The sequence below is a fragment of the Platalea leucorodia genome (genome assembly GCF_965183815.1).
Source record: "Platalea leucorodia genome assembly, chromosome: 5".
NCBI lineage: Eukaryota > Metazoa > Chordata > Aves > Pelecaniformes > Threskiornithidae > Platalea > Platalea leucorodia.
The window spans coordinates 70,102,108-70,123,650 of record NC_138827.1 but is presented as its reverse complement, the minus strand read 5'-3'; the positions used below and the strand labels follow the sequence as shown (position 1 = coordinate 70,123,650).

At 40.8% G+C, this 21,543-nt stretch overlaps 1 protein-coding gene across 2 annotated transcripts; it reads right to left on the bottom strand.

Annotated features, from left to right (window-relative positions):
* Positions 1-157: 157 nt before the first annotated feature.
* Positions 158-20,331, bottom strand: CCDC150 (coiled-coil domain containing 150). Of its 2 annotated transcripts, XM_082314539.1 has the most exons (24): positions 20,081-20,331; positions 19,585-19,793; positions 19,312-19,490; positions 18,651-18,719; positions 18,292-18,408; positions 16,699-16,828; positions 15,049-15,092; positions 14,080-14,172; positions 12,995-13,102; positions 12,340-12,461; positions 11,973-12,150; positions 11,558-11,626; positions 10,942-11,034; positions 9,635-9,718; positions 6,374-6,543; positions 5,888-5,981; positions 5,070-5,239; positions 4,246-4,372; positions 3,474-3,650; positions 2,813-2,881; positions 2,572-2,733; positions 2,143-2,229; positions 1,024-1,143; positions 158-453 (listed from the first exon to the last, which is right to left on the bottom strand). In XM_082314539.1, exons 1-24 carry the CDS (start codon positions 20,224-20,226, stop codon positions 358-360), a joined length of 2,913 nt encoding a protein of 970 aa, XP_082170665.1. In that variant the 5' UTR covers positions 20,227-20,331; the 3' UTR covers positions 158-357. The 2 variants fall into 2 exon arrangements, with proteins under 2 accessions (XP_082170665.1, XP_082170664.1); XM_082314538.1 differs by lacking the exon at positions 19,585-19,793 and having other exon boundaries at positions 20,081-20,169.
* Positions 20,332-21,543: the final 1,212 nt, after the last annotated feature.

Sequence of the window (21,543 nt, the reverse complement as noted above, 5' to 3'; positions counted from 1 at the left end):
TATAGCTTACAGTAATGATAAATGAAGAATACTTGTTTTGCTATAAATAGTAGCTTTGTTAATATCAGCCTCACAATGCAAAACACCTGAGTCAAAAAGACAAGGTGAGAGGTGTGAGTTAATTCAAATCAGAGTTTATGATTTAAACAAGCATTCCTAGGTCCCCTATATATGGGTGCCCTCGGAGCACCTTTTATTTGCAAGGCCTTCTCAGCAATACAGACCTATGTATGTCAGATCAAGTAAAGTTCCCGATTCTTCCAGCGCCTGGGTGCTAGCAGGGAGTCTCCTGGCGGCAGGGCGATCTCTCCCTAGGCTGGGAATCACCCAGTCAAGTGAGCTCATTTCCTGCCCAGCTCACGTGAGCTTTCCTGGTTGTGAGCTGGAGGCACCGGGTCCTTGCCCTGCTGTCCAGGGAGTGCTGTGAGTGGGAAGCTCTTCTTGCTTTTTCTCCTGGGAAAAGATGCAATGTTTTATGAAGCTGATGACTGTTTGGGGAATCTGTCATTACTAAAGAAGAGATGATTAAAGTTCTAGAAGTTTACTACATGCATCTCTAAAAAGCTAATTACACAGCTATATAAGAACTATCAATTATGGAGAAGGCTGATGAATCTACACGAACAAGGTAAGCATGGCTTTTGAAAGAGTATCTGTAAAAGGCATGGAGGAGGGGAAGGAAAACCACTGAAACAGAGGTGAATGCAGAGAAGAAAATATACTAGCTGTTAGCTTTCAGACAAGCATTTGGTTAATGAGCATCAACAAAACATGAAGTACGTGCAACAGAACTTTTGTAGGTACAGAAACAGTCCTTTGAAGCTATCTTGTACCTGTAATATTCTTTGCTGCTTAAATATGTCCTTTGGCAAAAGAGGAGGAAACATACTAAATTAGAAGAGGGGTCTGTTTTCCACCCCTGTGTAAGAAACTGAAATCCTGACTGATAATGAGCTACCAAATACTTCCCCCCTCTATTTTCTTTGTTTCCCCCTTTGAAATGAATATGCTTGCTTGCTTTACCTCCTTTTTGGAGCTGCTTTCTTCAGGGTTCTTCGGCTGGTGGTTTTTCACAACTTCTAGCTGCAGGCTGTCAAACTTAGATTTGAACCAACTGTGAGCTTCTTCTAGGCTAGTTGTGATCTAAGCAAGACAGCGTAATTAGAACTGCAGAGAGAACAGTTAATGCACGCTGTGTTCCAGTTTTTGAGCCCTGTGCAAGAAGGGGCAGAACAGCATACAACTCAAATCTTTCTCCTGTACGTAGGGGTAGGAGCTCTCCACGATGCTCTCTTCCATTGCTGTGACAAGGACATATCAGAGACGTCCTCGCTACAAAGTTGCCCCTCTCTTAGGGGGGTAACGAAGTCAACATGGGTCTCCAACACAGCATAAAATACAGAGGCATTGGGAAGAAGGGGGGGAAAAATGGATGCTGAATACCACAAACTCCTGAGAGAGATGAGGGAAGACTAACTTCGCCTGAAAAATGCTGTAGAAATACTCTCTTGCTATTAAGGTCTCTTTCTAATTACAGAACAGTACTTGGACTGATAAGTGGCATGTAAGACCTCAGGCTGAGGCACCTCCATTACTTTTTTCTATTTTACTTTATGCTGGTTAATACCCTATAGAACATCTAAACCCCTAGATTTTCACCCCGAACTACTAGAGTAATCCATGCAAGCTACAATAATTTGGGTATTGTGGTACAGTAGTGCAAGGATGATGTGATGCAAGGAAAAATGACTTCTTGGGGTGGGGGGTGTGGAAAATGTGGTTTTGCGTGATGTCACGTATAGAGTGACACAAGAGCAGCTCGGGGGGGGCAATTTACTTGGCTGCAACACTTTTGTTTGGTTGGTTAATACAGATATCCTGAGCCCGATTAAAAACAATCAGCTATGGGGGACAAAAGCTCTTCTTAGAAGCCGCACTAAATTGAATTTATTCATAGAAAAGATGAAAATGTTAATATTTTTTTTTTAAAAAGTATGATGAACACCACTTAGTTGAAAAGGCCAAGGATGTACTCTTCACCAGAGACCTATATCTGAGACTGAAAGGGTTACTTGGTGCATATGCTGAAATACTCTCTTGTTACTTTCAATGAATTATAATTCTAATGCTAACTAGTCTCACCTGTTCTGACTCTATGCTGGCTTCCTTCAGTTTCTTTTCTGTCTCCTCTTTGTACTTCTTCAGATGTTTGACTGTTTTTTCCAGTTTCTACGTAGAAAAAGAAGTAACATTAATTTCTAGACAATTTTTCACAGCACAAATAAAAAAAAATGCAATATAACAGAAGGACGCTCCCATCTTTATTGTAAATAGCTTAGAGTTCTATCATTAAAAAAAAAAAAATCCTGTCTCCCTCTAAAGTTCGATATATAGTGAATGTATGTTAAGTTGTTACTCAGGCTTTCTGGAGCAGACACACCAAGATTTATAGGAATATCTTTTGGCTGAGTTCATAAAGTCTTTCTACCACCTCTTCTACAGTCCCATATATTTTGCACAAAAATGCTTCCATGGATGTCTCACCACTTTTTCATGCTGTTATTGCTTTACCTGACGTTCATTTTCCAGCTGCTGCCTTTGCCTTCTCTCTGCTTCCAGCTGGCTCTCCAGCTGCCTGTTCTGCACTTGCATTTCATGTTGGTTTTTCAACAACGCTTGCATCTCGCTCTGTACACTTTTCAACTCTAACACAAATTTCTGGATGTCCTGTGACTGAAGACAACACAAGAATGAAATTCCAACAACGTTTTAGCAGATCAGTCTCTTCAGGAAACTGGTCAAGAAAGCTCACTTGTTCATAATTCTTCTTCTGGTACTCCTCTTTTATTGCTTCCATTTTCCTCAGTTCAGATTCAGCCTCCTGGAAATTGTTGAGAGAAACAAAACTTCAGAAGTTTTCAGGCTCACTGGCTGTTACTGAGAGCTATTTCTGCAGATGTCTGCACACTGTGTCCTTATTTCTTGCCTTATGGGACTGAAGTTAGGAGAACCTATGCCCCACTGAGAAAAGGGGAACAAGCAGGTGGCAGAGTTGCAAAGGAGTCTAGATTCTCATTTAGGATCAGGTACCACTTGAACCGTAAGATCTACAGCTATAAAGGATGGAAAGGGACTAATCACTACACAAGCAATGTTTGGCCCAATCAATAATTAAATAGATTGTATCCACAAATGATAAACAGGACAAATGCAACTACAAAAATCTAATGGGGGGATGGGACTTTATGGCATCGTATTTCATATGGGGGGAAAGGACAACAGGAGAAGCCACACAATTACTGTAGCTGCTATCGATCTATTCAACTTCTGTTTGGAATTTGAGTCCAGAGTTAGTTTTATCTTCAAGTCTAGCTCCATTGCAAAGGATCAACAGCAGTTCCACTCAGTAGGAGGAAAAAGGAGTTCTCAGCTAGGACATCTGTCTTCATTGAAAAATGTGTGCATACCCTTACCCTTTCTGTGTTAGCTTGATAGACCAGGCATTGTCTGACTTGAGCTCTTTGGCCTTTTAGCTTTTCCCTGTAACTGGACAAAGACTTTTCCAGCTCTATTACTTTCTGCTGCAGCTCCCTGTTAGCACAGGAAACTTCAGCCAATTTGGAGGAGGATTCTTCAAGAGATTTCTTTACCTAGGAAAAAGAGGAAAAAGTGAGCTCACATTAACCGTAAGAATTAGTTCATTCTATACAACAATTAATAAGCAGCACACCCAATTGATTTGCTGTATCCAAAGTATGCTACAGCAGCTGCTGTTTTCACTTTTCTTTAATACCCTCCCAACAAAGGGGGGGGAAAAAGTGAATACTGGCATCTGAGTAATACTAAGCTTATGCTGAGCTTTATGATCCAGCCCCCAAGAAATGAACCAGTATTTTATCCCTGGAGATTCCTATACAACGCCAGATTATCCTTTTGAAGTCACTGGAATGACTGATATCAATGTCTAGATCTTATGTACAATGAGGTACATAGTGTTGGGGGATATAGAGTGGTACTTGAAAAAGTTAAGAGAGCACAGATATCTCTATGTCTGGCCACCAAAATGTCTGGCCACCACATAACAAAATTCTGTTTGTTGTATACAAGTGATGGACAACTCCATGACAAATGGAAAAGGAGACAAATACTTGTCGTGAGCTGCTCTTGTTCTGTTGGAAAACTGTAAAGCAGACCTCTTTCTCTGGAAATCATTCACTGAAATCTTTTAATTCTATCCCTTCTCACCTCAGCAGATTCTTGACAGGCAGCCTTCCTGGAAGCCTCTTGTTCAGTTTGAAACTGCTTCTTCAAAGACTCTAAGTGTTCAGCATACATCTTTTCCTCAGTCTTGGCTTTTTCCATTAACTGTTCCCTTTAAAGAGAAGAAACAAATTCAGTTATTCACGTTTATATTTAATATGCTTTATTTTTTAAACACAAGAATAGGAAAGACAATTCCATTGTAAATACTTTTGTCTTGGATGTACTCTCTGCACCACTACTGTTTAAAGGTTGGAATGTGTTTTCTAATATTTCATATTCCATTTATGTAAATGGACGTTCAAAATAGCTATACAAGGTAAACAGACCTTTTGGAAAAAACACTTTAGGACAACTTACTTCAGAAAATTAAATGGCTAAGCCTGTTTAGACAAAGGATAATGAGGAGATTCAGACTGTACCTACACTTAGGTTTGAGGTTTTACTTACCAGTGTTCAGTTTTGGGTGGGGGATTTAAATGGCTATCCTGTGCTCTCCTTGCTATAGCTACTGCAGGCCACTTCAAAGTGGAAGTGATATCTGCTGTCCTCATGGAAAAGCTGTTTGTAGAAGCGCCATAACGACCCTGGGTAAGCAGTTCCCCAGTACAGCAGAGTAGGCTGAAGAGTCATTATGGGAACAAGTGAAAGAGCCCATTTCTATAGCTTTGCATGAATCTATCTTTATCATGCTGCTGGCTCAGCATACAGTCAATGCTGATATTGATAGATGAGCAAAGCCATAAAGCTCTGATGCTAGCGCAAAATAATGTTTCTCCTCAAGTATAGTATCATGGATCTGGTCTTACCTGCAGACCATCAGCTGTTGATGCTCAGTTTCTTTACTTTTCAGTTCATATTGAGTTTGGATCAGCTTGCTCTGCAGGGTATTATTGATCTGCAGAACTTCTTCCAACTGACAAACAAGTTTCTTGTTGTCTGTCCTAGCACTTTCTAGTGCCTTACAAAGTGGTTCCACCTGTGCAGTAACAACAAATCAGATTTATACTTACCAAAATGAAAAAGCTTAGAAAGGAATATTTTTTTCCTTCCCAGTCAGTATCAACTTAGAGGAAGTAACAGTGTGTTCGCCAGCTGTCTGATTACAAATGTCCTAAGCACAGGCATCTAACTGGGAACCTTTACAATGCCAATCCACTGACTGGCTTAGTCAGAAGGATCAGAACAACTTGTCATATAGCCATGACTTTCTTGGGGAAAAAAAAAAAAATGTTCTTTGCCAATAGTGAGTGTGTTTGGGTTGTGAGGTAACCCTTTTGACACTAAGTATTATGAGGAGAGATGAAAGCAATTCCTTAGACTCTTTTTCCCTCCATTCTAATAAGAAAAAAATAAAGGCTATATAAACTTCTGAAATCTCTGTTCATATTATATATCCAGCTGCAGACTGTAAAACCTGTGCCAAGGAATTTTTCTTTAGAGAGTAAATGCTTGCCTCCTTCAACACTTGGATAATGATTTTCCTGCTCCACAGCCAACAGCTGATATCTTTGCCTAGATTCACATGAATGTATTGTACCATATTGTATTCAGAAAAAGAAAAGGTACTTGGCTCAACACCAAAAATGCAGTGGTGGCTGTTACTACGGAAAAATGCTGTCTCTACCTGGCTGCTGTGCTGTCTTCCCATGGCAACCAGTTTGGCTTGGCAATGTTCCAATTCTGCTTCTAACCTCTGTATTTTCTGTTGAGTCTGGCTCCTGAAAATGGAAATCGGATTAAAAAAAATCATGCATTAAGGCAATTTGTGCACATCTCCTCTGAAGTGGTGACCATCTCACAGTTTGGTTCTCTACCTTAACCATATTAAGTTTTGCCTGTCACTGAAGGTAAACTTAAATTGTTTTTTACCTACTATCCACAAGATGCACAAGGCCTGCCAAGCTTGCAGAGTTAACCACAAGCACTTGGTGTACTTGGTTCACTAGTACTAAGTATGTTTCAGTGTTGCAGGAAAGGATATAGGAAACTTTTCAAACAAATTTGTCCTATAGCTTATTAGCCAGAACCATGGGGAAGATGCCACTCTTCAACTGTATCTGTCTTCACCACACTGCTGACAGACCACAGAAACAGGATCAGTTTCACTTACTTGTCTTTCCTGAGGTTGCTGATTTCAGTGTCCTTGTGTCCCAGCTCAGTTTGTACTGCATCCAGAGCTGCTTTCGTCCTGTTATGAGAAGCTAACACATGCTCCAGCATGGCTGTCGTCTTACTGTTATCATCCTTTGCTGCATCCAGCTGGTGCTGCAGGTTTGCCATCTGCAGTACAAGAAATCATTAGGAAAAGGAGCAGGGAAATCGGTCATCTCTTAGACTTTTATTAAAGGATTCTTTTATAAGTAACCTGCATGCCGGCAGCAGTGCCAAGAGTATGCAATGGTTCTGAACATGGAAATAGCTTCCTCTAATGATGTAACTTTTGTTCTACCCCGGTTTAGGCCCAAGCTGAGTGTGTGGTGGTGTTCTTGTTTTTTTTTTTTGTGGGTGTTTTAACTGCTAGTTCCAATGCTTCTGAATTCTTGGCACCCAGGCTTCAAGAAGTGCCACAGATGCGTGAATCTGGGTTTTTAGTCAAAACCAGTTGCTGATTCTAATGTTGCTTAGCCTAAGTTTTCATCTGCACCTCTTTCAAACAAAAACCACTTAAAGGTTTTGGTCCCTTTTACTTTTCAGACATTTCTTCATTGTCATCAATTAGTCAACCGAAAGTAGCCATCATTCTAACTTGGGTTTCATGGTCATCACTCACCACAGTAAAGTCTCCTTCATTAATCCTGGTAGATCATCCAGTTTTCAATGATCTTGGAGTAAGAATGTCTATTATAATCTCCAGTTTTTATCCCATGTTCTTTATAGCATTTAAAAGAATCCTCTGGCTGACCCTACGAGAACCTCCACATTCAGACACAGAGTTTCTTGAATGTTCATCTTGTTCAAAATGAACTTGGTGTAAAGTAGAGCCGTGAGCACAAGCATGTAAATCAGATTTCATAGTTTCTTCTCTTGAGCCTGCAGCTGACCTAGCATTATGATCAGGAGACTTCTGTTGCCAGGACCTTGCTGGGGACTTTTTTTCTCTTTGGTGCCATTCCTACCACAAAATCGGTCAGCCCTTGGAGGCAGTGAAGATGTGAGTACCAAAACCAGAAATTGTAAAAATACTCTCCAAAGCATCTATTCACTGGAGCAGAAGTAGATGCTACATCTTAATCCTAAGTCTGCATTACTTCAGGAAGACATTTAAGCTCTCTTCTGTGATACTTGCCACAGCACATTATCCAAAGTCATGTGATTTCCCTCTGTATCTTGGCAGCAGCAAGACACAGTGCTGTTGTCACAGCTCTGCAGAGCCAGTCCCCTGGTTCTGAGCACCCCTCTGGTCTGCTCCCACTGTGAGACCTTTCTACAGCTAGTTCTCTGTATCTGCAAACCAATGGAACTGAGTGTTTTAACCTTCCCAAAATCTGAAAGCATTCAGGTCATGGATTCCAATCATCAACATAATATCCAATTGCCTTTGACTATCTGATGGACCATCCTCTATGATGGAGAATAAAGTACAAGAGAAACTTTGATTCATTTTGCTTTCTGGAAACAGAAGGCAAAAATAGGACCTCCTGTTTTCCACGGAAGTATCCTAAACATGGTTACATCTTCTGTCTAATTTCTAGATTGATGGAGATTATGGATACGATTGATAGTTTGTCACTTTTGCCTCTTTAGTTTTCCAACTCAAAATGACTACAAGATTGATTTGGTATCTGAGAAGCAAGGGGAGTCTGTAAAGAGCATTTACTGTTACGAGTTCATTCTTGCTTGTGAACAGAAGGGCCAATGCAGTTACTTCAACTTACAGCTTAGAATAACAAACTCATGACAGAGAGAGTCCACTTCACACTCCCATACCTACAAGCTCGGTTTCACTGCCCAGGATAACACACCTCTTCTCTGTACTTCTGTCTGTTAAGACTGAAGCAGAGTAACTACCTGCCTCCTGGCAATATAGCCAGGCAAGTATTATCTGCAACTATTTGTTCTCTTACGGGGAAATAATAACAACACCTGAGGACTGTCTTTATAATCCTGCAAACTGTGTGTTTTCTAGCCTGAATAGATGCAATTGACTTGCATGAAAAACAGTTCTGTTCAGCTGAGCTTCCACAGTTCTCATGTTTGTTTTGATGAAATCAGGTTCTGTTTCCAGCTGCAGACTAGAATGCTACAGTTAACATTAAAGGTATGCTCTGTTCTTCAGGAAAAAGTGTGTTGAATCTGATTTCTAATGGCTACATAAGCATTAGTTAGTCTGACCCTAATTCTAAGCGGTAAGAAGTTCTCAAAGTTCTGTTTCACCTGAGTGTATTTGGTCTCTATGCAATGCACTTGCAAAGCTCACTGTTATCTAAATGTACATTTACAGCTCTTCCTCCAGCTTCTGCACTTCAGTCTTAAGAAAAGAGATGAGGCAAAATAGCTCAGCTTTCTTTTAGTGCAGAAATGGAAAAGTGTTATCTTATCTGGAACACAGAAGCAGAGTGATGTGACATCGTCTCTCTGCCCAGAGCAAGTTGCTTGGTTTTTTTCCCTGAGTCCCATAGCAGGAGAAGCAGCAAGTGAATTGCTTCTAACTTATCCTTCCATAGAAATAATTCCAGATTAGAATTCACCTTGTTTTAATATAAGTACAATGTCTTGGTCACATCCTTCTGTCACTACCATCAGACCTAGGACTATTGCGTAAGTGTAACTTTCTTGCTCTCTAATAATCAGTACACATTCTGTGCTGTTGTTAAAAGAAACTCAGGAATCTTTGCACCACTGTCCCAAATTCTACGACACAGCTCACATTGAAGTAAAAGCTTTACTTTCAGCACCTCACCTGCTGTCTAGCTAACTTATGCTTAAGAAAGCTTACATATGCTGTTTATTTTTGCATACCACCATGGTTTGCCTCCCTCCTTGTTAATGTGTATTTTTTATAAAGTTTTCCATGTTTCTAATCTTTCCACCAATTTTCTACCCATTATTTTTGTTTTAATGCCCCCTAGTGGTTCTTAAACAGTCTACTATTTTCACACATCAAGCAACTTAATTATCACAAATCCTAGAGATCCTACATCAACAGCATCTTGTCACCCAGAGGCAGTATGAGCAGGACCGAAGATGATTTTGATATAGAACTCTGTGTGTAGTGTCAAGCACATACATTAAAATAAATCAAGTACAGAAGATAAATAAGCATTTCCCTCCAAATTAAGTACTGAAAAGCTAAGGTTAAACAACCTTATCTTAGATGAACATAAAAAACAACTTTCCCTTTTGAGCTGACAAAGAGGATGCTGAGAGGTACCTGAAGTTTTCCTTTGTCACATGTCAGTTTATTCTTGCTGTCAGTCAGCTCTGCCAGCACCTGTTGCACCTGCTGCTGGGCATACTGAGGAAAAAAGAGCAGATGTCACCATTCCGTGGGAAAAACAAGGCAAAAAGCAACAAAAAAGGTGCTCAGTGTCCTGTTTCTCCCTGAGTATTTTAACTTTTCTCTGTTGCTTCAGGTATCATTTTTCAATTAGGTGAAACACTAAAACAGATTTTAAAAAAATTGTAAAAATATCCAAATGGCATAAATTCCCCCAAGGCAGCTTAATCTCTAGGAAGAACTGCTCAAATTGGTAAAACCTTCCAGATGGCCACAAGAAGGCCTGTCCTAGAAGCACAAGCAATAGAAATGGAGAGATGAAAGAAATCTTTGACAACAGGGAAGAGAGAAGCAAAAATAACTAGAAGAACGAGAAGGCATGGACAGAATTAAAATAACTTAGACAGTAAAGAATATAAAACAATTAAAAATCAGGCAACTTTAAGGTTCTGAATTGCTCTATTGATTCATATTCTTTAACTGATGACTGCCAAAGGAGTTCTGTGTTAAACAGAAAAAAGATATACATAGGTTACAGACTAACTACTGTAGAAATGTAACTTTGATTATCAAATAACAAACATTCAAAAGGTGTTTCAGTTAATTCTTCTTTAGCATCATGATGTTAGGACCTTATCAGGAGCTAAGCGTTTCTTAAGATCTGCAACGTATACAATTGGTCATTATATCCAACACTGTAAAAAAAAAAAAAAAAAAATGGTAAAAGCACCGGTAGCAGAGTATTAATAAGCTTTTACTCAACTTTTCTGGAACCGGTCAAGTATCCTGATCCAGGTGATTGAGAGTAGTGAGAAATAATGGAATGGGAACAAGTTAAAAACAACGGGAACGAGGTCCCAAATGCAAATTTGTCCACAAAGAGCATAAAACTGTTGTTAATGCCTTCCCAATGTATACAAGCTGAATATATACGTACAGATATACAAGCTGTATACCTATACTAGAAAATGGAATAGAGTCATAGGATTTTAATGACATGCCTAAATGTCCAGTACCTGAAGCTCTATATAGTCCTCTTAGCTCATCCCCCACACACATCTAAAACATGGAATAACATTTGAGATATCTTATCCTTTTGTTTTCATTTTTTTCCCCTTTTTGATTCCTTCATTTGATCAGGCACTCTCCATAAAATACAGATTACTTCAAAGAGCACCTTGATTCCTGCTACAGTTACTTCTCAGTCAGGTCATCAGTTATCTACTTTATTAGCGGCTTACCTGCTCATGTACCAGTGCAGCCAAGCGATCCAATAGCCTCTTGTTCTCTTCCTCTAGTGTTTGCAAGGTGAATTTCATTGAAACCATTTCTAGCTATGAACAAGAAAATCCAACTCTAATTGTACCACTTCAAGATTTCCACAGTCACAATACATGAATATCACAAAACCTCAGCACTACATATGGATTAGGTATAGTCTCTCCTGTTTCAGAGAGCAATTCTGCAACAGTGAAAGAATCATGCTGACTTCAGTCACAACACTAAGGAATTTCTCATTTATACCACAAACACTGCTTTTCCTTTTCCAGGCTATGCATATGCAAGGAAGCTACACAGGTAAAACAGCTAGGAGAAGCTGAAAATTATTTATTATTTGCCACAGCGTCATAACAAACTTATTGCTACAAACAGGGCCTTGTGTAGGTAGCAGTTGGGTTGCTGCTCCAAATGACGCATCCATATAGATAAGAAAAGTATGAAACAGGAAACAATATGGCTATGGTAAATATCACATTATTTAGAAATAATTTAGTTGAGAAAGTAAGCAAAATGAAAGGAAAACTTAGGGAAAGACAACACTAAATTTAAAGAACAGCCATAAATATTGCAAGATACCTCATTCTCTGTTTTTTCTACTTCCAATTTGTTCCTTTCCTGTATTGTTTCATTTGCTGTTGTCCTTATCTGTCGAAAGAAATGTGAATCATTGTCACCTGAAAATGTCCAGATTCATAGAAATACTACACATCTTCAGAACAGTTGATCTGAAGGTTGCAAGTCAACTCTGAAGTTCAGAAATAACATCTGCAGAGCTGCCCTGTCTTCTCTCCCTTTTCATGCTTCAGAGAGGAGATATTACAAGTCAAAACATAAGCACAATAGGGAAGGGGAGAGCGTGTCACACTTGCCACTGCAATAGGGAAAAATAATTGTTCTGAAAGCAAAACTGGTATGTAAATAAGAACTCTAGTGATGTGGGTCCGAAAGCAGCCTTCAAGAACATAGCTTTAAAACAGTAAGTTTTCTGTACCTTCTGTTGAAGATTTTCCTTTTCTGCCAGCAGAGATCCTTTCTCTTGCAAAGCTGTCTCAAGTTCACCTTGCAGTCTAGCAACAGTACGTTCCAAAAGCTGTCTCTGTGTGGCAGCTGCCTCCTCAGCAAGGCTTGCTTTCTCCCTGTATTTGCCATGCTCCGTACACAAGGCCTGCCTAAAGAAAGACAAAATAGCCAAGCTGGAGTTCTAACACAACAGAGGGACAGAAGATGGCCTCCATATTAAATACCAAACCGGCCCTTCTGTGTTAATAAGTAACAAGTGCTAGAGAAGCAGGAATCAAGGTGGTGAGAATGCAACAGAGGAAGGGGAAACAGAGGCTGCAGACGAGAAAACTCCTCACAGCTCTCTTTGAAGCTGAGCCCTCTCACGCTGCACACTCTGCAGCTCTCCAAGAATGTTGGTATGGGCAGCATTCAGAAGCGAGTCTTGTTCTTGCAGCTTACGAGTCTTTTCTTGTTCTGCCTAAAGGGGAAAAATTACCCAGGCAGTAACACTAACATCAGAATGATGAGGGATGAGTAATTAATTTACAAAGCTGTTAATTTGTCATTGAGCTCCTGCATCATCCCTATAGTTCTGCATATTGCACTGCGCTGCTGCTTGAATAGGGTGTCAAAGCTGAGTTCACCTTACCTAGCTTTTATATATATATGTATTTAATGTCAGATCCTTATTACCTCCACTCAGCTTCTGCATTTACAATGTCCATTAATTCCTACGTTCCTCTTTCTCAGTGGTTACAGGATGTTTCTATAAATAGTATTATCATATTTACACTCTTTCCCCGTAACATGTGACTTTTTTTTTCTTCTGTACTGAAAGTAAATCTTTGCCAAAGAAGGACATTAACACTTTTTTATCACCACCTTCATAGAACTTCCATTGCTATATGTATTTTACTGTATTCCCACAGATTATCAGTATTAGGAATTAGCCTGTTGTCTAATGTCTGAGCTGCAGACAACTTTCTTGGACTGTAATAGTAGGCTACATACCTTAAGCACAATCTGATGATCTGAAATGAGTTTAGCATTCTCCATGGCAACACTTTGGAGTGTGGTGCTGAGCTCTGAGCATTGCTGGCTTAAGTGGTCATTAAGGACCTGGTTAGATAGGAGGAGGATGAAGAACATGTTGTCAGGGTTTTGGGTTTTTTTTTCTGCATAGTAGGCTGTCAGAAACTTTTTAAAAATCTCTTGCAGACATGGAAAAATCTACTTTAGGTAGAAAGTGTCCAAAAAAATTTGTTCAGGCAGTCCCAGTTTATGGTAGACTTATTCCAAGGTGTTAAAAGTTTACCGTAATGGGAAAAAAAAGAACATAGTTTAAACTACCAATCAAGCATAATCACTTATTAGTTTTGAAGTCCAGAAGGAAGTAATGTTTCTAAGGCAAAGAAGGCAAAAATTGAAAATGGACCCCTACTAATTTCATAGTTGAATTATTGTAGGTAACAAAAGAAAAATGGAACTTTCTGTGGAAGACGTATCCAAATCCCATTACCAGTGAACACTGCCCAATAAACAAGTAGCTGTTGGGGGGGAGGGGAAAAAATAGAAAAATGTTTTCTAAAATATGTTCTAAAGAGGGGGAAAATAGAACAAATAAAATTTTTTAGAATGTACCGAGGTCAACCTTTTGTCCCAAAAGGCAGAGGAAATTTTAGCCTAGCAGGTTCTCCATATTTGGCTCATTAATAGAAATATATTCACATGGAATCTAAAGGTGCAAAGGAATACAAATGTACTGCTTCAAGGGTAGACAGAAGATGGAGCAGCAGTAGTTCTGCATGTCCTGGCCCCTGAAGAAGACACTTTCAAAAAAAGCTGATTCAAAATAAGTATTGGGAAGAAAACTTTCCAGCCTTAAGGCTGGGAAATCTGGAACAGTTATCTAGGCTAGTGATTGAATTCCTTCGCTGGAAGTTGTTCATTAGCCCACGTTACCTGAGGGCACTAAACTTTGTCTCCTGACCTGCACTTGGGGCTTCCCAGTAAATGTATAATCATTTCTCGCTGTAATCACTTATTTTGTTATACTCTATTTCCATTTTAAAAACAAGAGTAGCTATTCTCATTACCTGTACTTTCTCTGCTGTTTCTCGCAGGGCGGTCATTTTAGACTGAAGTTGCAGGTTCTCTTTGCATTGTTTGCTAAAGGACAGCTGTGCATTCTAAGGGGCAATAAAACAGAATATCCACTGAGGGAAAAAAAAAAAATTAAGTGGCATTTAGCCAGGCACTTCACAAGTATCCAGTCTTTGTTTCATACTTGCCTATATCCTTTAAGCTATTGTCACATGGCTATGTGCTCTTGCAAGCACCAGACACGGCTCCTATAGTACAAGCCTCTTTCTGAAATACACTTTGAAATAATAACCAAAGTGCCACCTGCTCTAACTTAGCTTTGAAAGTTGAGGGTGACTTCACACCCTTCTGAGCTCAGACTTATTAGTCTTCACTATAATTAATCTCAATACTTCTGAACTTAAAAGATGTCCCTGCCAGAAGCAGTACAATTCACAACTGAAGGAATCCTTTGCCAGCACTGTGAGACTCCACATCTAAGTTGAAATTTTACCCCATCTTCACTGAAAGTTACTCTGTCAGGCAAGACTTCAGACAGCACACACAGTCCCTACATAGGCAGTAAGCATACCTCTTTGCCCATTTAGTACCCAGCTGACCAAGGTTCTGATTTTTCTGTAGTATTAATCACCAATCCATCTATTTTTCTCCTTTGTATGCAATACTTGTGCTACCACAACTGTGTTTCGTGGTCAGTTCTAGCTTTCCAAGGAAGGCATTCATATCACTGTTTTGATATTTCAGTAGTATATGAAAGTTAATCTTACAAAAAGTAAGTAGGGCAACCCCAAACTCGTAAAATAATAAAATAAGACATTCAATGATTAGTAGCCTTGGTCGCATTTGGCATTTGTCCACATAAAAATTCTGCCTCTGAAGTGTGGTACACTTGAAAGGCCCCATATAAGCTGTTCTGATCTTTATTTAGCTCTTTTCCTCACCAATACTTGTTTACAACTTACTTTTGCTTCTTCACCAAGCTGGGAAATGATACAGTTCCTGGAGTCTAAAAATAGAAAGGAATGTCAGGACATGCTTTGTTATCTTTTTGGTAATTTTAAAAGATGACATTTTGATTTCATGTTTGAGTTTAGCTAAGTTATTGAACATGCGACAAACAGGTAAGACTTCTACAAATGTGTTGTTCTTTAACACTTGTCTTGATAACTTCAATATTTCAGCAAAATTACTTTTAAAAACTTATTCCATAAATTAATTCTAATTTATTTAATTTTAAAATTAAGCATGCCATCATGCCAGTCTCCTACACATACCACTTCTGTGATTGCTTGAGCAAATCAAATAACCCTAAGTCTCTTATTCAGCTGTCTAGTGTGTAAGCAACTGATTTCTCCTGACTATAACCCACAGCCCATATGCAACTTCACAAGGGTTTGTGCGTTGACAAAGAACAATAGTTAGATCCCTGCTTAAACCATACAGATCTAAAAGCAGAAGCATTGTTGTCAGAATTTGAATCAACCTGCCTATAATAGCTAGCCTCTTATTCTGCTGTGCTGTACCATACTGGAAAAAAAAGGAAGACAACAAGAGACAATTCAGCATGAGCAGGGTAGGAAGGGAAATCTAGCTGAAATATTATGACACCCAAGGTATCATCAAAGGATCACTCAAAAGTTCCTTCAGTTAACAAAGGGAAAAAGCCTTGATCAGCAGGATTATTTGATACAGAAGTAAAGAAAATTTGTATGTCTCATTTAAATTTGTCATTTGCATATGGATTTGTTCTGAAGGAAAGAATTCTTCTGCCATCATTCTCCCCCATTCAGCCAAGCCTGCCACAACATGACAATTTTCTGTCCTGTTGCCATGCCTTACGCAGAAACGCTGACTGCCTTTTGTGAGGTATGGGTTAATTATTGGATGTGTGATTTGCAGAATAACAAACAAAACATATGGGAAACAGGAACACTTCTGTAAAAGGAGTAGCTAGAAATCTGAGGTAGGTTCTGAGGGAAGGATCACAAGAACAATAATTATGCTAGGATTTAGGCATGGTTATTTGGGAATAAGGAAGAGACTTTAGGTTAGGAACATTTACCTTTAATTTTGACAACACGGAGCTTCCCCCAACCCTGGAGTGCATTAAATGCCACTTAGCTCCCTTACACACAGCTACTTTCACATCGATAGACTGGGAAGCTAAATGAGATCAACTAGAGGCTTATCCAAGATGCTTGTCCTTATACTGATGTTTAACAGAGCACATTTTTTTTAATTGTCTGCAAAAAGACTCAATAGCAACGGGCATTCTGCTTGCGCATCAGTTCAGGAATCACGTGTTAATGGTTACTTGCTAGATGAAGTCTCCTCTGAAAAGAATTTATGCTGATGGAATCTTCTCATATTATTGTTGTGTATTCATTACCCTAATTTCTGCTGTTGTCAGTTTCCTCTAGGTAAGAAGAGGCTTTAGAAACATCACATGCAAACTAAAGGCCTTTAATATTTCATCACCTCTTAAGCTGCCCTCCATTCCTGTTGACTGGTAGACCTGCTGCAGGTCTGGAGGACCTCAGTGCTTGCTTCCTCTCACTGTGGAAGCAGTGAGAGAAGGGCTAAAAAGATATGACAAGAACCCACTGTTATACCCAGCTCAGCTTTCAGTTGTGTACACTGTTGCTCCAGCTGGGCAGTTCTTTCCTCCTCCTCTTGCAGCCTCACTCGGGCTAGCTGGACATGTTTACGCAACTCTTGGCAGTCCTGCTGTAATATTCGTACCTGCAATGATATCAGATTATTCTTTAAGATGCAGAATTCCGTCAGGCAAACCTAAGTAAATTTCGGAGCCTGAAAAGTTGATCTAACTGGAAAAGATATAGCCTGATCAGCCTCTCCTCTCTTTCTGCTTGTCCCAATCTTATGCAGAAGACTTTTATGGCAAGCAACTCAATTTCTATATGTAACGCAGCATATGTGTGCTTATAATCATCTTTACATGACAGGTAGAATCTAAGAAGTTTGCGCAATTAAAGATTACAGAAAAGATTAAGCTATAGAAGATGAAGGTGAACGCAATACTCAAGGCACTTAACAAGTCTGTCTCATGCCGTTTTGTGAGGAATTTTTTTTGTTTTAACACTAACTAATAAATATAGCACAGGGTCAGCTATACCCATCAGAAAGTAACAGATGAATTAAACTAAGTCTTTGCTTCTCACATGATGTATAATTCATATAGTTCAATAAAGTATCCCTCATTTTTCCACTTCTGCTGTAGAAGAACACAAAGACGATAAAAAGCATGTAGGAAAAAATCTAGTAATTTCTAACAGAACTTTGTATGTTTCAGGAACAAAGAGACCTTGATGATCATCAAAAAATTGGAAAAAACCCTCTTAGTTATTCAAGGTTTGATACTTTGCTATTCACTTTCTTTTATCCTTACTAAACTGTTGATATGAATTCAGAAGTGTTAGAGTGACTGCATGTGGCCTGTGTGTGTGCACGCATGCAGAGAGGGGGATTGTTTTTGTTTATTTGAATTATGTGTAAGCCAGTTCATTTCTACCACGAACTATGGCCCCTCCCCACACTCCAAAATAGCTAGATAATACAAATACAGCTGAGAACAAAAATCTAGCTTTGTCATCATGGCAATTAATGGAGAAAACATTCTTACTCCCAGAAGGTTTAAGATCTCAACAGAATACTTTTCAGAAATTCTGTTTTCTTCTATTTATTTCTGTTTATCAGTACCTCAATTATAAAGAGGCTTGTTTAGCCTGGTGAAGAAGAGGTGCAGGCAGGATCCAGTTGTGACCCACAAATCTGAGAGGTAGTTACAAAGATTACGAAGTCAAACTCTTTTCAGTTGCATTGAATGATTTAAGAAGGGGTAGTGGTCCCAAATTTAAGCTTGGAACATTCAGATCGGATGCTAGGAAAAAATCTTAACTGGAACATTACTGCAGCATTATAAAAAAAATACCTAAAGCAGCCATGGAATCACAGTCCTTGAACTCTGCTAGACAAATCCACCACTGCCCCAATCCAGTGTTTGTGATACTCCTACTTTGAGCAGGAAGTTTGACTACATGATCTCTTCTGATCACCATTGGTACAAAATGTTGTAGTTATAAAGTGTTTTAACTGGTTTCTAGGGACAATATTCAAGTTCTTGCTCTTCCTCCCAGATGAGAAAATGAAAACAAATACAAAAGAAGATGGAAAGTTTCTCAAACCTGCTTCTGTTCTGCTTCTACTGTTGTTTCCATGTCCTGCATGTGACACATCACGGTTGCTTGGGATTCCTCCAAAGACTCCCGCAGGCTGATCTCCTGGGATAGCTGTTCTGTTAGCTAGAAAAAATAAACACTTTCTGACCCAGGTCTAATTAAGTAGATTGAACAAATACTTCGAGATCATATATGAAAGATGTTCTGTCTGAGTATTTAGTTATGAGGATGGCTGGCAGGTTCCTTTGGGTTATGCACACTTCAAAATTGCACCCAGAATATTATTTAAGGATCATCATCTTCAAATCTTTAAATAATACTTGGCAAATTCAGCCTCCTACTAAGCTCCTTGCTCTTGTACTTACCTCCTGAAGTCTACAGTTAATTTTCTGTTTTGTGTTCCTCAGCTCCTCAGCTGCAGTCATTACATCCATCTAAAGAAGACAAAAGGAACAGATATTTTTACACTTTCGTGTTCATAACTATTGCAAAAGCAATAGGTATTATAAAATGCAACTGCCATGCAAACACCTAGAACTTGAGTTCTGTCTCCAGTCTGATGTTCTCTGTTCTGAAGCACTGAATATAAGAGGGCAAGCACTGAGAAGCAATGTATTCTTTAATACAATTAATGAGATTGAGTGACATATTCCATTGAAGTTCTCTTCCGGGGAGATAGTAATAGAAGTGTAAGATTGAAATACCAGAGAAATGTAAGTTCCTGGAAAAACAGAAAAGCTGTTGAGAACTCTACACATGAAAGCTAGGATGAACTTAAGTCATGAAGATGAAAGAATTACAAACCTCAAATATTTTTATTCTTGATTTGCTGTGTAATTTTTTTTTTTAGTTGATGGAAGCACAGATTCTCATTATCAGAAGTGTTTGCTTTTACTGCCAACAATATATCATAAACTCCTTTTTTCCAGTTCAGTGTGCTTTCTGTTCAACTATGTCAGAGACGAACGTACTTAAAAACAAGTCTGTTAATACCTGAAACTATAATAAGATCATAATCTTTTGTACCTTGGATGCAGTTGTAATCTCCAGAGCACTACTCAGTCTCTGAACTTCTTCTTTTGCCTTTTCTTCAGCCTCTTTCATATCACTTAGGTGTTGGCGCAACTTCATTGCTTCTTGCTGTAAAACCTTCATTTCTTGCAAATGCTCCTCGTGGATTGCATTCAGGCGCTGCTCCAACTGGGCTGCCACGAGGAAAAGCCAAAAAACTTTCATTGACAGAAAAAGCATATGAAAGGACAACAAAGAACAAAGTGGTAAAAAAACCTTTTTTACTACCTGCGTGCTTTGGATTCTGTTCCTTTTCTGTCTGCAGCCGGAAGATGTTTAATTTCAGTGTCTGTACAACACTCTCTAACCGACACATTCGATTCACCAGTGTTTCACAGTTTTTCCACAGTGTGTTCTCTCCCACAAATGCTACCCTGGCCTGCACAGGGCTAATGGCTGGGTGACTAGCAGGTGTTTCTGAGTGGAAATGATCAAGGCTGAAAAGGAGAAAAGACGGACCTACTCTGTGTACGCACACCTACCTGACATTGCACATATGCGTTACAGATGTGATTAGATTAGAAACCACCTTTCACAGAGCTGGAAGGTTTCCTGTGACCCCAGGTTACTGTGGCCCATTCTCACCGACCCTGACAGTACCGGCTCCCCCACAGAGAGAAGAGCAAAGCATGGCAAATGGGTGCAAAGAGGAACAAGACGAAGAAATTCAAGAAAAGCGTGAGCTCTCCAAGAAGGAAAAACCTTACCCCTGCTTTCTCCCTACCTCTGCCCATCGACGCTGAGCGCCTCCAGGTCTCGCACCAGCGCGCTGGTTTGCTCTTCCACCACCCTCATCCTCAGGTGGAGCACCATGAAGGCCTCGGGCGCGGTCGCCCTGACACTCGTGGGCATGACGGTTGGCCTGGCCATTGTCGCTCCGGTGCCTCCCGCTCCCGCCCTGCGGGGACCCGCACCAGCCGTGGCTGAGGCACCCCTCACACGGCGGGCACCCCGCCCGCAACCCGGCCCGCCGCGCCCCCTCGCCCCTCCATACCCCCGGCCGCCACCCACCGTGGCCGGGCCAGCCCACCGTCACCCACCGTGGCCGGGCCAGCCCACCGCCACGGCGCTCCGTCCCCTTCAAACCCACCCGCTCCCGGCGCGGCCGAGCCCGCATGCGCGGCGGCGGCGGCCGCCGTCCAGAACCTGGGACAAGGCTCGGCGCGGGCGCATGCGTAGCAGGCCGGGCGCGGGGCACGCTGGGAGCTGTAGTCCCCCCCTTTCCGCGGGACCGGGGTTCAAGTGACGTGCGTGAGGTGGCGCTGCTCGCGGCAGGCGGGCGCCCCCGGCGTGCGGCCTCACCCTCCGGTGTCAGGGTGCGCCTCAGCCGCTGCTGGTGAGCGGGGTCCTGGGACTGGCACAGGAGATTCTGCTGCGGGCCCTCCCCTGCCCCGCCGCTCCCCTGCCCTCGCCCCTTCACGCCGCGGCAGAGGCGGCAGCGGTGGCGGGTCGCGGCCCCCGGCCGGGCCCTGAGGAGAGCGGGTGGGCGGAGCGCGGAGCCCCGCCGGCCCCGGCCTCGGGCGCGCTCCGGGCACAGCAGGGCGGCTGTAACGTCAATGCCTGTGAAGCATTTCGGTGGGGCTACGTGAATTACGTCTTGCTTTATTCTCATGCTTAGACAGCTTTCACAGCGAAGCGTGTTTTACAACAGAACGCTGAAGTGTTTTAGCGTTTGAAGGGGTTTAAAATCAACTTGCAGGGTATGTGGGCTCAAACCTCCATAGGGAGGATGCTCTGCTGGAGCACGCTAACCTGTAGGCTAATAGTTATTTTTATACGTGATCAATTTATTGCATATCAAATGACATGCTCCCTTTGGGCCCTAAGCAAGCATAGTATTTCGTACCTAACGGGCATGCAGTCATTTAATACAGATTAGCAATCTTACTGAGTTATGTTGTCTCCGCTGTGCATCAGGGGTGTCAGTCTTTTAAAAATGTACCACTTTGGTCTACTGAGTTTCATTTTTATGCAGAGAGGGAACCTGACTTTGTAGCCTCCTAGCTAGAACATACAGCTATAAGACTGGAAATGTGGTGTCTGAAGCAGGCATCAAATAACAATGCTGCAACCATTAAGCATTAGATATTCTGGGGACTCAAGCAAAGCTTTTTAAGATATCCATACTAGAGATTTAGAATCTCCTTTTCACTTTTGGCAGCTCATCTGGCTTCTGAGGGGCATCTA

Coding starts and splice junctions, on each gene's coding strand:
- CCDC150 (XM_082314539.1), bottom strand. CDS start 20,226: ATGGCCAGGCCAACCGTCATGCCCACGAGTGTCAGGGCGACCGCGCCC. Junction 16,829..18,291: donor TAGAAGCAGAACAGAAGCAG/GTTTGAGAAACT, acceptor ATATCATTGCAG/GTACGAATATTACAGCAGGA. Junction 13,103..14,079: donor AAACAGCAGAGAAAGTACAG/GTAATGAGAATA, acceptor CTATCTAACCAG/GTCCTTAATGACCACTTAAG.